This window comes from Podarcis pityusensis (assembly GCF_964106645.2).
Source record: "Podarcis pityusensis genome assembly, chromosome: 9".
Taxonomy (NCBI): Eukaryota; Metazoa; Chordata; class Lepidosauria; order Squamata; family Lacertidae; genus Podarcis; species Podarcis pityusensis.
Genome location: NC_138034.1, coordinates 53,942,516 through 53,962,310, shown reverse-complemented (window position 1 = coordinate 53,962,310; position 19,795 = coordinate 53,942,516). Strand labels below are relative to the sequence as shown.

General features: G+C 41.7%; 1 protein-coding gene across 5 annotated transcripts in view; it reads right to left on the bottom strand.

The window, feature by feature from the left end:
* Nucleotides 1-19,795, bottom strand: part of LEF1 (lymphoid enhancer binding factor 1) — a 102,755-nt gene that overhangs the window by 42,149 nt on the left and 40,811 nt on the right. For all 5 annotated transcript variants that reach the window (XM_081020338.1, XM_081020342.1, XM_081020339.1 and 2 more), the window contains exon 5: nt 837-969. In XM_081020338.1, the coding sequence (XP_080876464.1) occupies nt 837-969 (133 nt within the window). The remainder of the gene's footprint in view (nt 1-836; nt 970-19,795) is intronic.

Sequence of the window (19,795 nt, the reverse complement as noted above, 5' to 3'; positions counted from 1 at the left end):
TGGCTGGCTGTGACTGCTCAGTGTTTTGTACAGAGGAACTTTCTGGCCCCACCTGGAGATGTTGAAGATTGAAAATGAGACCTTCTGGACACAAAGCAAATGCTCTACCACTCAACTAGGCACATACAGCCTCTACATTTTTATCCATTAGAAACTTCATACATTACTGTAAGAAAAACTTGGGGAATTCTTCTTTAAAGGAAAAAACCACACACACACACATATGAAATTTTTATTACGAAGCAAAGCTAAAAATTCAGGTCACCGAAAGCAAACACACACATAATAATGCAAGATCACTTTCATATTCTGAACGCACACCATAAACAGCATTTAAGATTCTGTCGTAATATCTGTAATTAAGTTTAGTGTCCAAGCTAAACTTTCAGAAAACCAACCGACCAAGTAAGAAATGGCTATTATTTATTCAAATGCAGATGAAAAAGCTGGATGAAAGGGAAAGCTTCAGGTTGAACAGCCTCTTGGTTTCCTCTAAAGGAAGCCTAATCTAAACTTTAAAACAGAATTTGGTTAGTCATTAAGAAAGGTTCATAGCATCAGCCTTTCACCTATCAGAAGTCAAATTGGGGGAAAGTACCTCCTAATGCACTGGTAATTTAGAATGTATGTACTACACTGGTAAAATGGCAGGGGGCGCCAAGGACTTCAATTGCGGTTATTTCCACAAAAGCGAACCAGGAAAACCTAGGCATTTGGCTCCTTGATGAAGATATATTTTAGGACGGAATAACTGTTGCCTTTAGCATCCCTGAGCTAAGGGCAAAACGTGGTTGGCTATTCTGCCGAACGCCTGCAAATAAATTAAGGCCTCTCACCTTGTTTTGAGTTGACGTCTGAGGGGAGGTGTGATGGATGCGTCCCTGGAGAAAAGTGCTCATCACTGTAGGTGATAAGTGGGGTGAGAGGGTGGACCGCATGCGAAGGCTGCACCACCGGTACTTTGTTGGACTGCAAACAAAAAACAAAAAAGCATTGGTAGTGATTTTTAATTTTATTTTAAGTAGGGCTTGTCACGTTTTTGTGAGGTTTTTTTTTAGCATGTTTATCTGCCTAGCTTTTAAATAACCAAGCAGTTAAATGTACATAAAGGTGACAGTTTAAACAACACCCCCCCCCCACACACAGAGCACACCTTCAGGTCACCGGACTAGACAAGTTTTCCACAATCTCCTTACTCCACCCAGATCCACACAACATTTACTCCACTAGCCTTTTAAGGTGACTTTCCTTCTGGTCTTGCAATCTACCTGGGACTGAAAACGCACGGTGTGCTAGCTATAACTAATGGCTGCTGGGGCAGCATTCGTTGCGATTGGTCAGAAGGCATACAGGCCTGCTTCACACACAGCAATATTCTCATCACCGGGTTGTGGGGGAGGTGGGAAGCCACCAAACAGCAGGATGGGCATATTATCCACTACAGTTCAAAAGGGCAGGTATGAGGAGCTGCCCACCTCTTTGGGAATATGTATTAATTGATGTATTATGGTAAAAATGTCAGAGATGCAGCCAGGGATCTAGCAGTAAACAACAACTGGTGTAAACAGTGTGACCGTCAGGTTGGAGCACCCGTTATTTTCTATCTGGGCTCTGCCATGACATTTTCAGCATTAAACATGGGAATGTTTAAGTCTCACTGCAGTCATTCATAGAGATCCCGGGTGGGGAGCCTGCAGTCCGGCAAATGTTGTCAGGACTACAACTCCCATCATCCCTGGCTAATGGTCATGTTAGCTGGGGCGGATGGGAATTGAGAGCACAGAAACATCTGGGTGGTCACATGTATCCCACCCTTGATACAGATGCAGTGCTGGTGTCTGTCATCACCTTATTTTATGTTTTCAGTGCCTAAGGATAATCTGTACCAAGCTTTTTTAAAAAATTGTTAAAGACATGTATATTATCGTTATTTTGATAACATACAATGAAAGGCAGACTTCTATAGCACTGGTAAAGTAATATTCACTACTGCCTCTCTACATTTAATCTGCCCACCACCATCGTTCATAGACCTACTCTCCAAGGCAAGTCCCCTTCTCAATGCAATCTCATCGAGTGCATCTTCTTCCACAGACATCATATTTTATCAAGTCATGCAGTACAATTTCATCTGTGTATTCTGATGGTAGATATGAAGATTCCCAATACTGCTTCATTTTCATTTAGACCATCCCACTCCCAAATTGCAAGTAACCCCAAAGTTAGGTTACTCTGAAAGTGATACTACAATGCTGTGGGGACGAGGGGGTGTCTATTTCATATCTAACAAAAAGAATAATAATGGAAGTGTGCTAAAAAACCACCACCACCACCTTACTGAATCATAGTCATTTCTATCAGAGTAGTGCTACCCTGGATGTTAAGGTAAAACAAAGCTCATATAACAAAACTGTATCCAGTATTTGCTAGAAATTAGCAAAGCATTTTTTAAATAAAAAAATCAAGATATCCCACTACTACATGCAGAAATCCCCTCAAGCTGAAAAAAATGCTGGAGTTACCAGAATAATTCCTAATTTTCTCCCCACAGGCTAAGTCTATGCAAAACACAGAAATGTTTGAGACTCATTTGCATTATTACACCATGTTCTGTAGTTTAATTTTCTCTTTTTCTGTAGATGGGCACTATGCTATCAAGAAAGAAACCTTAGCGTATTTTTACGAGACTCCTACTGGATCCCCCTTAAGCAATATTTTTTTGCTCATAAATTTAAGATCACGACGGATGGTTGTACAGGGAAGGGAGGGTTCAGATCAAAATGCAGATACGGCTTAAAAAGAACTTCAAATAATGTAAAATATTGGGAGCTAAGGAAAGAGGAAACTGATCCAGATTTAGTCAAATGCTAATATGATCAGAATTTGTTGGCCCATATTTAAAAATACAGCGCAGGAGAAGTGTCTGTGTATAATAAGCCTTTCTAGTTTAGAACGAACGAACACAAAGCCAGAGTCATATTTTTTTTCTTTGTGTGTTTCCTCCCCCCCCTTGCATACTTTCCCTTGTTTTCAGAGCACCACCTTAAGGAGCCTGCTTTAGCAAGTGGTATCATCTTAATGTCTGACCTATCCCTCCAGTCATATAGGCTCAGAATCTTCTGCCATGAATTTTTGCTAAATTATGCTATCCTTGCTCTCCTCTTAATTTTACGGTTTTCAACACAGATTTGCTTTCCTGTGGGAAGGAGATAAGAACCTGAGGATTTTAATTTAAGCTTTGGCCTTGTCTTATATTTTGCAAGAGGGAGACAGTGCACAGGCAGGAGAGAGAAAGCAGTGCTACTCATAGGTGTTTTAAAGCCAACAAGCATTAGGCCCATTATTTGTGGCCAAGTAATAAAAGCTGTGTGGATTCTCATTAAGGTATAGGAGCTGGCTTCCAAGGGTGATAGCTCAAACGGCCATCATCTCTCCTTTTTCAAAAGACGCAAATTGGATACCCAGATTCAGATTATCTATAACTAAACCCCTCGGTTTTCTGGGAAGAAAACCATATTAGTTTTACTGTTACTACAAATACTTTAGAAACAAAGAAAAAAAAAGTCGGAAAACAGTACTGAGCAAGCAACATTTTCAAAAATGAGCATTTATGGGAACTTTTGTCACCACCATGCATTGGGAGGTGCTAAACTGCTGTTTGGGCTCAGTAACTGGCCAGTATGGAAGTGAGAGCTGGACCATAAAGAAGGCTGATCGCCGAAGAATGGATGCTTTTCAATTACGGTGCTGGAGGAGACTCTTGAGAGTCCCATGGTCTGCAAGAAGATCAAACCTATCCATTCTGAAGGAAATCAGCCCTGAGTGCTCACTGGAAGGACAGATCCTGAAGCTGAGGCTCCAATACTGTGGCCACCTCATGAGAAGAGAAGACTCCCTGGAAAAGACCCTGAGAAAGGGAAAGATGGAGGGCACAAGGAGAAGGGGACGACAGAGGATGAGATGGTTGGACAGTGTTCTCAAAGCTACCAGCATGAGTTTGACCAGACTGCAGGAGGCAGTGGAAGACAGGAGTGCCTGGCGTGCTCTGGTCCATGGGGTCACGAAGAGTCGGACACAACTAAATGACTAAACAACAACAAAAACTGCCCAGTAACTAAAGATGAATCCTGATAAGATGAATGCACTGTGAACTGATCATTCCTGGGATCAGAAATGGGCTGTGCATGTGCTGAATGAGCTTGTGTTCCCTCTTGAAGGAGCAGAAATGCAGCTTAGGGATGCTTATTGATCCAGTATTGTCACTAGAGACCTTAGCCAGCTTATGCTGGTTCGTTAGCTGGGCCTTTCCTTCAACTAGGATAGCCTGGCTGCAGCAATCCATGCTTTGTTAACCTCCAAGTAGGATCATGTGGGGCTGCCCTTAAAAATGGTTAAGAAGTGCAATTAGTGTGGAATTCTGCTGCCAGAGTTCCTAGCTTTAGGAAGGTGATGGGAGGGTTCTAGGACCCTGCCAGAGGCCTCACACCTCCTTCCCAAAGCCCAGTGCCTCACTCAGCCAGCTTTAGGAATACAGCAGGAGGACTAGGATGTAGGGCTCGCTCTCCCACCACCACCACTATGCGTGCACACATGACAAGGAAGTATGCAGCCCACAGGTTCTGTGTCAAAGTAATCTTGCAGCCCCCTTGGTATGAAAAGTTGGACCACCTTGGTCTAGATGGGAGCTATGCAGCAAATATACTGAAGGAATTACAGTACATTGGATGTCATTTTATTCTCAAGCCCAGTTCCAAGTATTTTAAGTACCTTTGAAGGTTTAAATCACTTGAACACCTCCCCCCACCCCATATCTATCTGCCCCTCACATGAAGACCTTAGATTAGGCCCTTTTCCAAGTTCTATCTCTAGGAAAGGTGGTTAGGAAGGACAGGGCTTTTTTAGTGATTGACTTTGGAATACCCTCCTGAAGGCGGTAAGACAAGTAGTCTCACTGTTTCTTTTTGGTACCCAATTAATTGCCCAAGCTATTTACTGTATTGTTTTAGCTGGTTGAATATATTTGATGTATTACCTCTCAGATATTATATTGATTTTTATTGGTTTTTTCCTTGGAAATACTACATTGATGTTTTGGGAGAATCCATGTTTGAATGAATGAGTGGTTTATTATTATTATTATTATTTAAAAGATTATAAAAGTGTATTTAAAAAATGAATAGCTGACTGTAGGCTCATTTTAGCCTCCAAATTTCCCCCTTTTCATTTTAACCTCCATACAAAAGGCTCCCAATATAGCACAAAAGCTGCTTTCTTCTGCATAAGACATCCAGAAAGAGCTCTTTCCCCTTCTGCCCCCTTTAAAAACAACGTTTTTTATTTGTGCACTTTGGGCTGGCTGCCTTAGTTCAGACATCACTGAGGTGTATAAAAAGTTGACGGCACTGTGGAAAACCATTGCTGACGTGCATAACAGGGAACAGCAAAGATTTGTGTCATACAGGAGTGTAGCCAACAGTGGTGTGCGGTCAGTGGACTAGGGGGGTTAGAGAAGTTCCTTAAATGGTCCAAGAGCCTTTATGCCACCTTCACAAAGCCCACCCTCTCAGAGGCCTGGCACCACCTTCCCAAAGCCTGGAAAGCTTCTGCCTGGCTTTGGAAGGAAGGAGCAATGCTCACATATTAGACGTTGCAACATCACACGAGAGACATCTCTCCCCCCCCCCCCCACATATCACCCTCGCAAGCCAGTGCCTCTTTCCCCCTATGAAAAATGGTGCTGATTCTTCAGTCCTTAGTTCAAAAAATATAGCCTCTTCTAATACTTGCCAAGGTTGACACACATCATACCACAGTTAAGAACCATTATGGCACACTGGGTGTTACAAAGAATTTATTTCTGACACTATGTTTCCTAAATAGTGGTTAGCAATCAAAACTCAACAAAAACAAGTCAAAACTGAGTTGATAAACCACAGAAGTGCTTCTTGCAATAGCCAGCATAAGCGTGCCAAGGTTTGCAAAGTGAATTAAGGCAGTGGCATTTTAGATCTAATATTGGCAATATGAAAACAAAATGAACTTTCAAGCACTTTTAAGAACATCATCTGTATTATTCTAATACTTATATTATCTGACCCAATAATTATACTGCAACAAGAAACAAACACTATTAGGCCTTTTGTATTTCTAAATATTTTTATAAACTGGCTTGCTGTTTGTTAAATATGCAGGGCGGGGTTGCACTCTTAAAACAAATAAAGGTCTAGGAATCTCTAGGACAGGGTAACCTGAAAATCTTCCTGCTAGTATTTTGAAAATTTGCAGGCCTGTCTGCACCTTTCTTTATGAGCTGAAGTTTTAAAAACAATTCTTCTTCTGTCCCAGGAGACATGGTGGCAACCTAACTCATGCACAAAACCCTATACCGCTCCTGTAAGAGAGAACCTTGCCCAGGTACAATATGCTGCCATTATCTCAGAGACTCAATGGACAACACTTGACTATTTTTGCTCTAGAAAGCTATATCTCAAAATGTCCATGGGAAAAAATGGTTTGGGAACCACGGATCTCAAGGGTTAAAAAAGAAGAAGCAGTAGAATCTTGTGTTCCACTGCCACACACGCACACACCTGCCTCCTACCAGTTCAGACCATCAGTTCACCTAAGACTAGTGGCTCTTCAGGGTCTTAGGCAGAGGTCTCTCTTAGCCCCGGCTGCTAGAGATCCCTTCAACTAGAGAAGCCAGAGATTGAGCCTGGGACCTTCTGATGTCAGAGCTCATCACCTAAAAGGTGAGGTGAAGATGGCGAAGGGAGTGCCTAGCTGTCCAGTCCAAAAGTATTCTCACAGTTTTTCTCTTATGGTACAGGAATACCATATACGGAAGGCAGTTTTGCATATAAAGACTCCCATCTCCATCTCATGTGAAAATCAATAGCAGATTTCCCCCACTCTCTTTTTACTTGTTTTCTTGATGTTACATCACTCCACTTTCTGGCCCCCCCTCCCAATAAAATGTTTATATATGTTGCAGGCAGGATGCAATTTAAGTTAGTTGGAAGGTGGGTGTAGGCAAGAACAAAAAAGAAAAAAATCTAAAAATAACATCAAGGCGTCTAACTACAACTCTCGAATAGACAGTACTTTGGAATTCACTGCAAAAGACCAAGCACAGCTCCCCCTAATTCAGAATTGAATAGGAACAGAAACAATCACGCAGTACTAAATTCAATTGAACTGACTTATCAAGTGTGGGGAAGCCCAGGCTCTCCAGACCTCTTTATACGGCCCTCAGGACTCTCTGCAGGCCGTGCCACCTTGCCAGGTCATCATACCCCTCACTTGTCCTGCTTCACATCTTTCTTGAGTGAGTTTGACTGACTAGAATGTGTCATTGAACTGTCATAATGCCTCTTGCCTCCCTGTGGAAATTCTGACTTTTGCTTGTATAGATTGTACCCTACTATACAAAGGTAAGAATCACATATGTTGCTCTGCTCATTTTTTCTGCTGGCCTCCAGAAGGTTATTCACAAGGAAATGATAGCCCTCAGGCTTAAAAGGATTCCCTGTCCCTGTGACATACATATCCACCTTGCACCACAGCTGCTGTGGAATGTCAAGATTCTTCAAATTTGTCAGAGTCTGGAGAAAATTCAATTACACAAAACGAAACACCATTATGACTACATGGTAGGCAATGGACCATGGATTAAAATGCAAAGAATGTAGCAACCCAGGGGTGCCAACTTGAATAAAATATGGTGGAGGGCAGGTAAGCCCCACCCTGAATAATCTATCATATGCATACCGTTTGAATGGCAATGCCTGTTAACTTTGCAGGCGGTGCCCTCCTCAAATATTTTAGGGTGTGTGTGAAGCTACCTTGGCCCCTAGGAGTTGGCTCCTGTGTTGCAACCTGAGATACAAAGACAACACAGAATTGTCCATAAACTAACCAGGAAAAATAAGTGAACTTGCAGGGATTAATACAACCGGATATGTATCCAACCTGCAAAGTTGTATTTGCAATCAGTAGGGAGAAGCTGCTCAGAGTAAGCCAGCATGGTGTTGCTAATCTTTAAACAGGAGCCATCTTCTAAACCATTGTTCCAACATAGCTGAAGCAGGAACCTGATTGCAGAGATGTCCCCTTAGGAGCCAATTCAGAAGCCTCCAATGAATTTCACAGTTATGCATAGATCAATTAGAGTTGTCTTTGCCTGGAAGCAGCTCCAAATGATGGCAAGCAGAGCTGCTTAGCAATCGTCTCTCCTAAACTAAAGCATAGCTTTGGGACAGCTGATCTAAGGAGAGAGGCTGGACCTGGACTTTGTTTGACCAACAACTCATTGATTCCTTCTCAGCTAAACAACTGCACAAGTTACTTATATCTTACTTCTAAACAATGTTGCTGCTAACCTGGTTTTGCTTAGGGCTCCTTCCAGGCAACCTGTTTATTCAGTATTCATCCGAATTTGCTTGCACATAGTTTATGTGGTGGTTAGACTATGTCCAATCTTTACTGAGCATTCGTTCTGAAATTTTTATGGGGTGGCTATATGACAATGAATGTTCAACCTACATTCATCCTGATTTGTTTGTGGTGTGATTACACGTCAGCCATTTGTCCATCTCACATTTTTCAGTGCATTTCCTTGTCACTTTCTTAACCAAAAAAGGTCAATTTTTAAAGTGAATTTATTGCACTAGGGCAACAGAGCACTTTATCCCGCTTCAAACGAGAAAAAACTAACACTCCAGGTCAGTATGCACTTGAATCACTCCTGCAAAGCACTGACAGTCTGGAAGCTCCCTTAAACAAGTTGCTTTCTGATTATCTCTGACTAATCTCATGCTTGAAAAAGTTATACAAGATTTTGTTTTTCTTCCCAGAAGGGCTACCATTCAAAGCAAACATTCCTCTGAACACAGTATTACACCCAGGGGGAGAAGAAAAACAAAGACGATCCTTTGAGCAGATATCTAAAGAAATATATTCAGCAAACAGATCTGGTGTGATTCATCGCATATTAGACCCATTAGATAATCACAGAATCACATTGCAACTTAATCTAATGGGGGGGGTGCAAATTGGGGCAAACTTCTTACTTTATAGCCAATTAGATGGGTGTGCGGAACCTGTAGACTTCCAGATATTGTTTGACACCAATTACCATCAGCCCCAGTCAACATGGTGAGTGGTCAGGAATGATGAGAGTTTAGCCCAGCAACATCCCTACCCATACATAGAACATAAGCTACGTATCTTTCCCTTAGACCAGCTAACCATACTCAAAACAGGTGCATACCCTCTCCAAGGTCAACATGAAGTATCTTCCCTTCCATATGCACTTTCAGTCTCAGAAACCAACACCTGTATATACTAAGTAGAGTAAACAAAGTGAGCCACTCCTACTCAGCAGTAATGTTACACAGTGTTCCGTTTCTTTGTCTCTTAAGCAACAGGGCCCTGGCTGACCAACTCATTGTTGGATGAGATGACTAATGAGTATGGATATGTGAAAGAGAACTAAACAATTTCCATTGTGGAATGGTGATGATAACAGTCACAAAAGGGTGAAAGGTTGAGTACCTACATTGCCTCTAACTAGTTACTCACTGGGGGAAATGACATAGGTCAGTGGTAGATCATCTGCCTGACATTCAGAAGATGTCAGGTTCAACTGCTAGCATCTCGGGGTAGGTCTGGGAATGTTTCCTACCTGAAACCCTAGAGAGCTACTGTCAGTCATTATAGACAATGTTGTGCGATATGGACCAACAGTTTGAGTCAGAATTAGGCAGTTTCCTATGTTCTTATAGTTAATAAAGGCCTTACACCTGGAAAAGTCAAAGGTCTGTATCGAAGCATCACTTTCCAGATGCAGATGTAGCTGAACAAAAACTCTTTCACTTAGCATCTAAGTGTCTAGGCTACAGGTTGCACCACACACTGATGACTGGATGAGCAAAGCAAAAGTATCAGAAAAATGCAGAACTTCACAGGTCTGTAAAACTAAATAGCCCAGTGTCATGCTTAAAAGCACCTTGTCACACGGATGCCATAATGTATTATGAACATGAAAGGGTAACGGCAAAGGAACACTCAAGCCTGTTAACCTGAGAGTGTGCCTATAATGTCCCCACTGACCAGTTTGAAAGGGGGGGGGGTATTTGTAAAATAGAGCTATAGAGTTTTACAGCACCTTTTAAAGAAATTACATACAACACTAGGCTCCAGCTCTTTTGCCATATTAGATACTAAAAACAAACAAAAAAATAACCCATAGCCAGGTGATTGTGTTCACCCAATAAACAAAGCCAAAATTATTATCTTTCAGAACTTAAAAAAGTATTCAAGCACATTTACACATGTTTAAACAGATAAAATAACACTTTTTCATCTGACTTTAGTGGCAATTTGAATGTGGTCTTTATGATGCAAGCTTTAAGGAATATTTTGCATTCTGAGTGGAGGGGTGAACTGCTTTACTTTCCAGTTAGCAATTTATTTGCCTGAGGCACAGTCAGTAGAGCATGTTCTAAAGGTTGTGGATTTGAGCCCCACGTTGGGCCAAAGGATTCCTGCATTCCAAGGGGTTGGACTAGATGACCCTCATGGTTCCTTCCAACTCTACAATTCTATGACAACTCTATGAGGCAGTTCATTATTATTTCCCACAGCACCACAAAGCTTTGGAATGCCTTTGCTTGTGTCACTCTCTCTCTCATCGTGCAACTTTCCCCCAACTCTTTTTTTTTAAAAAAATGAACAGTAGCAGCTGGAGGCCACAATTAGAAATGGAGAAAAGGGGAGGGGGGGGGAGAATTTCCTTCCTGTCATTTGCCGATTCAAAACCATTCCCCTCTTACGGAATATAGACACTAGGTGATGAAGCTGCACAACAAGGATGCTGCCCGAAAAAGCTTATTACCCTGAACGTTTAAAGGAATCCATAACAACACAGTAAGAGCACTGCTGGATCAGACCAAAGATGTCTCTAGTCTAGAATCCTGTTCCCCACACAGGCTGACAAAATGCCTATGGGAAGTTTGTGGCCATGAACAGATTGAATGACTTCCCTGTTCAAGCAGAAAAGCCTACTGTGGCGATCACACAGGGTCCCCGGACGTTTAACGGTCTACTGATCTCTGTGCCACCACTGTGCTTGCTCTCCCGCTGCCACCAACCAGTTACTCTCTGGTAAAACACTGAGTCCACTCATTTGTTAAAAGTGAACCCCCAAAAAAAGTTTATTTTACAAACATTAACAAGTTTATGGTTTCTCAGATAATATTCCTGTCAGTATCTTAACTTTAGTTTCCTTACCGGCCTATACCTTCCTAATACCTCCTGGCTGATTATCTCAACTGTTTGACTGACTCCTCTTAACAAAGTCTCTCACTCTCTCACACCAGACTAGCCCAACCCACAGACTTATCTTCTCCATCTCTCCTAACTCCAGACTGTCTTCTCAACAACTCTAACTCCCTAAAACCCCCTCTGTGCTTAAACCTTATACGCAGTAAACTCTGCCCCCTGGGTTCCCATTGGTTAGTCATTTTACAATTAGTTAACCCTTTCCCTATGAACCCAGTATGAGGTCACACACCTAGGAGGGCAAACACCATACCTACTATTGTCACATACTATCACATAGTTAAACTATGGAATTCCTTCCCACAGGAGGCAGTGATGGCCATCAGCTTGGATGGCTTTAAAAGAGGGTTAGACAAATTCATGGAGGACAAGGCTAGAATCATGTCCTCCTTTTCTGGCTTCTTATGGGCATCTGGTTGGCCATTGCGACTTCTCAATTCCAAAGCCCACATGAATTTTTTCGAAGCAGAACATGGTAGCCCAATTAAAGAAATACCTCTAGAACAAACAAGCATGTCACTGTCTTCCCTTATTTGTATATTGTGTTCTACAAAAAGTGGCGTGGCTCTCAAGAAAAAAGTATTAAAATAGCATTCAAGTAAAGGTTGCCATACAGAAGCAGTGCAACTCAAGTACTAAGGAAGGAAGTAAAATATGTTGCGTGTGCACCAGCAGTTTGAGCCTTGGATTGGTTTCTGAATAATATGTACATGAAAATTACTATGTAAAAGAGGGATATCTGCAAAAACCCAAACATGAGTACAGTATTTTAATTAAACACAGGAAATATGAAAGCTGCCAAGTGAAATGTATTACACATAAGCAGGTCATAAAAACCTAAGCAGAGCTCTGCTGGATCAGACCATAGGCGTATCTGGTCCGGCATCCTGCTCTCACATTGGCCAACAAGATGCTTATGAGATGCCTGCACACTTGACATGAGTGCAACAGCCACGCTCCCACTCATGTGCCCAACAACTGCCATATTTGAAGTATTAGACACACAGCCATCATGACTAGTTGTTGACAGCCCTATCCTCCATGAATTTGTCTAATCCCTTTTTAAAGTAAGCTAGGTTGGCAGCCTACTGCAGCTTCTAGTTAGCCAATGTGGTGCACTCCAGATGTTGGAGTACAACTTCCATCATCCCTTTCCACTTGTCATGCTAACAGAAGCTGAAGAGTACCTCACGGGCTACTTCAGCCATAGTTTATGCACTGTGTCAAGAATGGATCACAGTACCTTACTGACTGCCTTTCCCAACAAGAAGATATCCAGACTCTACACATGTTAACTGAAGTCATCTTTAGTGTGCTCCCTCTGGAAGAAACGGGTAGGTTTAGGTTTAGGGAAAAGGCCTTTTTGGTTGTGCCATCCACCCATGGGCTTTCTCAAGCCAGGCCCACCTGGAGCTAGCATTGAATTCTATTCAGCACCAGCATTTTAAGATTTTCCTCTGCACCTGGGCATGGTTAGCTTTAGTGGCAAGAATCTGTCAAGAATGTATAACTTGCTGTTGAAATGGAATACTCAGGATGAAATGGTGAAATCAGCTATGATTAAATGGGCACAAGATGTTGGACATAACATAATGATGGCTGACTGGGAACAGTTATGGACCACAGGTATAAAATTCACGGCATGTAATATCCTAAGAGAAAATTTAATGAAAATGATTTATAGGTGGTACATGACACCAGTCAAGCTTGCAAAAATTTATCATTTGCCCGACAATAAATGTTGGAAATGTAATGAGACTGAAGGTACATTCTTTCACGTTTGGTGGACATGCCCAAGGATTAAGAAACTCTGGGAGATGATCTATAACGAAATGAAAAAGGTATTTAAATATACCTTTCTGAAGAAACCAGAGGCCTTTCTCCTGGGCATGGTTGGCCAATTGGTGTCAAAGAAGGATAGAACTTTTTTTATGTATGCAACAACAGCAGCAAGAATACTCATTGCGAAAGTATTGGAAGACACAAGATTTACCCACTCGGGAAGGATGGCAGATGAAGTTGATGGACTATATGGAATTGGCGGAAATGACTGGCAGAATCCGAGACCAGGGAGAAGAGTCGGTGGAAGAAGACTGGAAAAAGTTTAAATACTATTTACAGAAATATTGTAAAATTAATGAATGTTAGAAAAATGTTGGAATGAAGTTATATGGCTTTAGTAGAAATGTTATAAGGAATTAAGTATAAATAGATTAATAGAGTATCAAAGGGAAAAATAAGGCTAGAATCTGTTAAGACAATTAAAGGATAGAAAGCAGAGGAAGATGGAAAGGAATTGCTGAAACAATCAACAGAAGTGGAATACAAAAAGGGAGGAGTGAGGTGGTCACGGAAATAAGTGAATGAAATATAAGATCTTGAAATTGTTTGATTTTTTTAAAACTGTTTTTGTTTTGTTTTGTCAGTTTAATGTGTTATGTAGTGTTTTTGTACTGTACTGTATTGTATTGTTCTCTTTTCTTTTTCTTTTTTTATGTGTTTAAATTGTTGGAAAAGTAATAAATATTATTTTTAAAAAAGCTTTAGTGGCAGAATCTGGTTTTTCTTTACCTAGTCCTGTTTAATTCAGGTTGCGAGGAAAGGGGGGAAGATTACCCTGCAAGGGCTGGGGACAGATACATGCATGGACCAGAGAAAATTGCTGTTAGACATGCCAAGATAAAAAGAATGCTCCATCAATGGAAAACTTGTCGCCAATCTGGCAATTGTGATGGACAATCACAATCAGAGTGTATCCAGCACCTTGGCCGATGTGTTGCATGACCTTTTGGAGACTGATATCAAAATGCAGAGGAAGTCAGCATTGGATGACACCCCCACCACCCCAGGGGGGAAATTCCAGCATCTGTCAGGAACTAAAAAGATTGTGTGGTTCATCTGCAGCTCTGGATTTTGTGGGATAACTATACATGGGCTGGTGAAATTGACAGCCTCTAAATTTCTGTCCAAAGGACTTTCTAGAATCTATCCATAAAGAGTGAATATTGTATAAATGGGGGACAGGGGAAGAGCTATTGGGTTTGCTGGCCAGAGCCTGAATATTTTCCAGTCCTGCAAGAAAAACATTCCCAAACTCGCCTCTTGAAGACCCACAGTATCACAGGAGGACAGTTAATCCCACACCTCTAGCAGCAGCAGCAGAGCTTAATGGAGCGCTGCAGGCAGTCTCACATTCACAGCCCCAGCGCTCATGCCAGCCAGGATGGGAGGTGGAGAAGGGAATGGAAAGGGTTAAAATGCTCCTCTACTGACCAAGTTGCAGGCTGGCATGGTAAGGAGGACCAAATTGGACTCTGTGCTGTCACATGACAACAGTAGGGTTCTCTGCCAGCCCTGCTTCCCACCCTGAAACACCCATTTTGGGGTTCTCTGCTGGCTACTGCCAGCAGGGATACTACTGGTGGCAGCTTTCACTCACCAGCTATTTGGGTGAGTACACTGAGGTGCTCGCCAGCGGGCTTCCCTCCTGCAATTATACAGAGGCTAGCAAAACACCTCTGCTTCATCCAAAGCCCTCCAGCGCAACAGATTCTCCATTTGGACTGTTCTGCCTGACAGCTTTAGCTGTTGCTCATCTGAAATGTTTTGCCAGGGACCCCTCATTGGCACTGAGGCCAGAAAGAGAGATGAGATTATTTCTGTCCATATCCCAAGCTGGAGTGTTGCTATTAGCCAAGTTTCGTATGTTTGACTTAGAACTGCCTGCTTATTCCTGTAGCAGCTGAAGCACACATTTCAAATTTGTCAAAGGAAAACAGGCAGAATCCTTTTTTTTAATGGATTTGAAACCTACAGTACACAAACATTAGATCTCCCAGTTACTCAGATTGCATGTTTTTCATACCGTATTTTGCAAATGTGTACTTTTTTGTTATGAAATGTTCTGCTCCCAGAATTCTACAAGATTAGAAATTCTTAAAATTTAATACATATTAGGCAAGTCATAAGATTCAGTTCCCAACTCAGTACATACTGTGGGCTTAATCTGCAACTCAGTTGTGCCATGCCGATGCCTTTTGATCATTCCCAGCTCTGACTGTATTATTCCAGCAGAATCTTAGGTTCACACTACATGTTATGGTTAATGAATAGCATGCAGTTATGCCTCCTCATTTTCTGTAATTAATTACAGCTGTGTGTAAGGGAAGGGGGGGGTTATTGGGAGCACAGCATGAGATGAATTATAATTTTCTTCCCTTGCCATGATAACCCCCTCCACGCACACACACCCCATTGGTGTGGCTTAAGGGGAAAGTTCCAAATGGCACATTTTTATTTTTAGTTTTTAAAAGCACAACCCATTTATATGCCATTGTAAAACTGATTCAGAGGGAGACGGAAAGGGGGACTACAGCATCTAGACCAGGGTGGTCCAACGCATGGCCCATGGGACTCATGTGGCCCTCAATGCCTTTTCTGGTGGCCCTCAGGAATGTTTGAGCCACTCCCTTGCACTGCTTTCCCAAAGCTAAATAAGGGAGGTGCTAGACTTTGGGAAGGAGGCGTAAGGACTCTGACAGGGTCCCAGAGTCCTCCTTCCTCCTTCCCAAAGCCTAATTAGTGCTTTCCTAGCTTTGGGAAAGAAATGGGAGGGCTCTAGGACCCTGTCAGAGCCTTGTGCCTCCTTCCCAAAGCAGTTGTTTAGCCAACTTTGGGAAGGTACTACAAGGGCATAAAATTTTGGGCTCATTCCCTCCCCCTCCCCAGCACAACAAGGCTGTATGTGGCACGCAGACTCCTTGTCAAAACACTCTTGTGGTCCACTTGGTATAAAAATTTGTACCACCCTGATCTAGACAATCATTGCTGTGCACAACTATCCACTAACCTCTTGGTGCTGTGCATACCACTTTTACAAAACATACAGAGCTTGTTGACCTGCCCCCCCCCCACCCCCATAATCAGTTCCGGAGGGGAACACATTTCTGAAGTATCAAGTATCATTTCCAAAGCATAGTGGCTCCAATTGCTTATGAGTTTCTATGTACAGCCTTAGCTGTCTTGGGGGAGTGGGGGGTGTGTGTGTGAGAACTGGACCTCTGGGGCAATTTTCAAACTGAAAGGGAATATATCTATATCCATCTAGAAACGTAGTCTTTCTTTGAAATATTCAGACACACAGAATGTGTATGTGCCATAAAACAAATACTGCGAGTTGCCTGAACAATTAAGAATGCTGGCAAGCATTTCCAAGACTATGATCTGCCAATCTATATTCCAGCAAGGCAGGACTGCGTGCATTTCATTCGTATGGAAAACTGGCAACACTTGGAACACATCATTTAAAAACAATAGCAGATTGGAATAAAGCTGACCTAATCAGTCAGTCATGCTGCTCTGCTCTTTCTTATCCCACATCAGTGCCAGGATAGCCTTAGAAGACAATTGTGGTTGACCCCAAACTGATTCTCACTGCAGTGCTAACTGGAGGACTTCTTTGAGGGTTAGGGTAGAAGCCAAAAGTGATACATAGGGTTTTTTTTATACCTCCAAACAGAATACTACATAGAGCTATTTACCACTCAAATGTAGCAGGGATATATTTGTACCCATCAAACCCACTTATCCCCATTTGTTTTAATTCTTCTTAAAGCAAAACGAATTCATATCTTGAGTGACTGTTTAGTTAGGCTCAATGTGCAACAAGATAATGAGAGCAATCGAGTCCAATTCCTGATATTACTGAATATATTATATTATATCATTTGAACTTCAAACCCAAGTATGTTAATTATAGGATTTAGTGCATCACATCTTAGAAAACATCTGTATGAATAGTGTAGCCTTGTGCTAAAAAATGGCCTATCTACTAAAGAAAAAAAGGTTTGATTAGGATTTTTTTCTTTTAAAGAAAGTTACAGAACAGGTGTTCCAAATTCAGTAGTATGGAATTCAGATTGTCAAAATCTAACTACACAGCATCAGTTGACTATCTGATCCACACACACTCACTCAATATATTATGCTCTCTTTTTTTAGATAAAGAACATCTATGAGACCCATGCCAGATCAGACATTAGGAAAAAGCCATGCATCACCTGAGAACTAACTGTGGACAGCCTCCCCAGCCCCCAATTCCTCCAGAGCAAACTGGAGGTGGGGAGGCAGGGAGCCTATGGGGAGAGGAAAGGGTGAGTAAATACCATTGTGCAGGTTGAGATGGTTTCATTGGATACAACCCCTTCTCTTTCAAGAAAAGTGCAACCTCATCCAGAACTGGTTGAATGTAATCCTCCTCATGTTAGAACCATTCACCCATATTGCCAGGAATGAGCTTCAGTTTATTGGGCACATTAAACTCTGCATTCATTCTACCACTGTGTGAGAAACCTTCCCTGATATAGGCTCATCTCACATAGCTGTCAACGTTTCCCTTTTTTAAAGGGAAATTACCTTATTCCGAATAGGATTCCTCGCAAGAAAAGGGAAAAGTTGACAGCTATGGCATCTCATATTTTTTTACACTAAACTACTAACACAAACGGTGTGTGAAAGGATAAAAGAAGGCAATTTCTCCAAATTAGTACTGCACTGCTCTTAGGATATACTGGTACACAAAAGGTTTGCCCAGGAGTGCTTGCTAAAGATGAACACAAGTTTAATGCAGGACTACTATGAAAATCAGGACTACTTAAAGAGTTTATTTTAGGACAGAGCCACACAATAATTAAGGCAGCTGGCATGCAAAGAGAAAAGGTTTCAGAAAGCACAGGATGTGCTGGTTTGTTGTCTATGACTACAGAACCATGCTCACCTGCCAGAAAACCATATCATTGTCTGCAACCTTCACTTCACTTCTACAGTCCCTGTGAAGGCAGGACGCCTCCATGTAATTAGTGTGCTTCTATTAAGATGAGTTAATTAAAAGAGAAATGAAGAATAGGATTGCCACCTGGCCCTTTTCGTTTGTTTGATAAACATCTTGCCATTTGTCAATGGCTTCTGCCCAAGAAAAGGAACTGTTAGCTTTTAAGTTACTCCAGGTACTGTCCTGTGCCATAGATCACAATCAGTGCTGTATATGACTGTAGAAATAACAGCTACAGTGCTCAGCTTTAGGGGAGGGGGATGGAGTCATAGCTGTTTCTCTTAAGCGGGGTGGGCACATGGCAGATATTCAGTTGATAGAGCATATATATTACAGTGCTGACAGGAGCATACTGATGAAAATAGGGACATCCTATTCCACAATAATAATAATTTTACTATTTATACGCTACCCATCTGACTGGGTTGTCCCAGCCACTCTGGGTGGATTCCAACATATATAAAAACATAATAAAACAGGGGTCAGATAGCTCCATACTCTCCAACATTTATCCAGTGAAAATCCTAAGGAAAAACAGGACATTCCAGGATCAAATCAGAAACCAGGACAGCTTCTTTAAATTCAGGACTGTCACTGGAAAATAGGGACAACATCTGGAGGGCCATATGTTCCCCATTCCTGTTCTAAATCATTGCAACAGGAAGTTCCTATTCATTAATGCAATTTCAAAGAACTAGTTGCAATTTTAGTGGCAATGGTTGTTTTATTTATTTTTTTAAATTATGCATGCCTATTTCGGCAAATGCTGGAGTCCTCTAAGTAGGACCTCTCAGGCAAGGCCTGAAATCTGGGTATATTACATACAGTATACTGATGGTGGGGGTGGGGGAAGTAACCAGCAACCACAAGAGTCTTCACCAAGGTTCAAGCTAAGAAACTTAGTATTATTTTTTTTAAATGCTAAGATTTTTTTCCTCACAAGCCTCAGTGGTGAATACAAATGAGATGTTTTTAAGTATTGGCTAGTTTTTTGGTTTTCTATATCCAAGTAGGGTGGGATTTAATAGAGAAAAGGAGGAGGAGGAGGCAGGAAACAGAATAACAATTATTGGGTGACTGAAAAAGGATAGAAAAGCCACTAGCTGTGAAATTTCTGTGAAAAAATAGGTATAAAAGGAGAATTCCTGGGTGTAAAAAAACCAAGTTTGGGGCAAGTACTCTTGAGTGAGGAAACCCCAGCAGAGATTTAAAATCACAAAATATGCAGCAAAGTAAAGTGTGGAAATATAGGCTTTCAGACCTTTAAAATATGCCCTTGTCAGTTCCTTCCAAAGTTTTCCTCTTCCCCCCACACAGAAAAAGATCACACAAGTAAAAAAATGTTTCCCTAAAAACTCTCCAAAGGTCCGATTCATGTGCTTTTCCATACAGCATTCAGAAAAAGTTGCATAGGCAGTGAAACCTGGCTTAGTTACAGTGTTGAAAGTTCCTAAATTATTGAGAGCCATGTGGTTGAGCTTCTCAAGTAGACTAGGGAAACAAAGTCTTGACTACCTAGTCCCTCCCAAGGTGAGCTAAGCCTGCCAGGACAGCTTACTCAATGGTTTTAACTCCTTCATGCATTAATTAGACTTAAGAATGTTGGTGTTAAGAGGCTGGTTA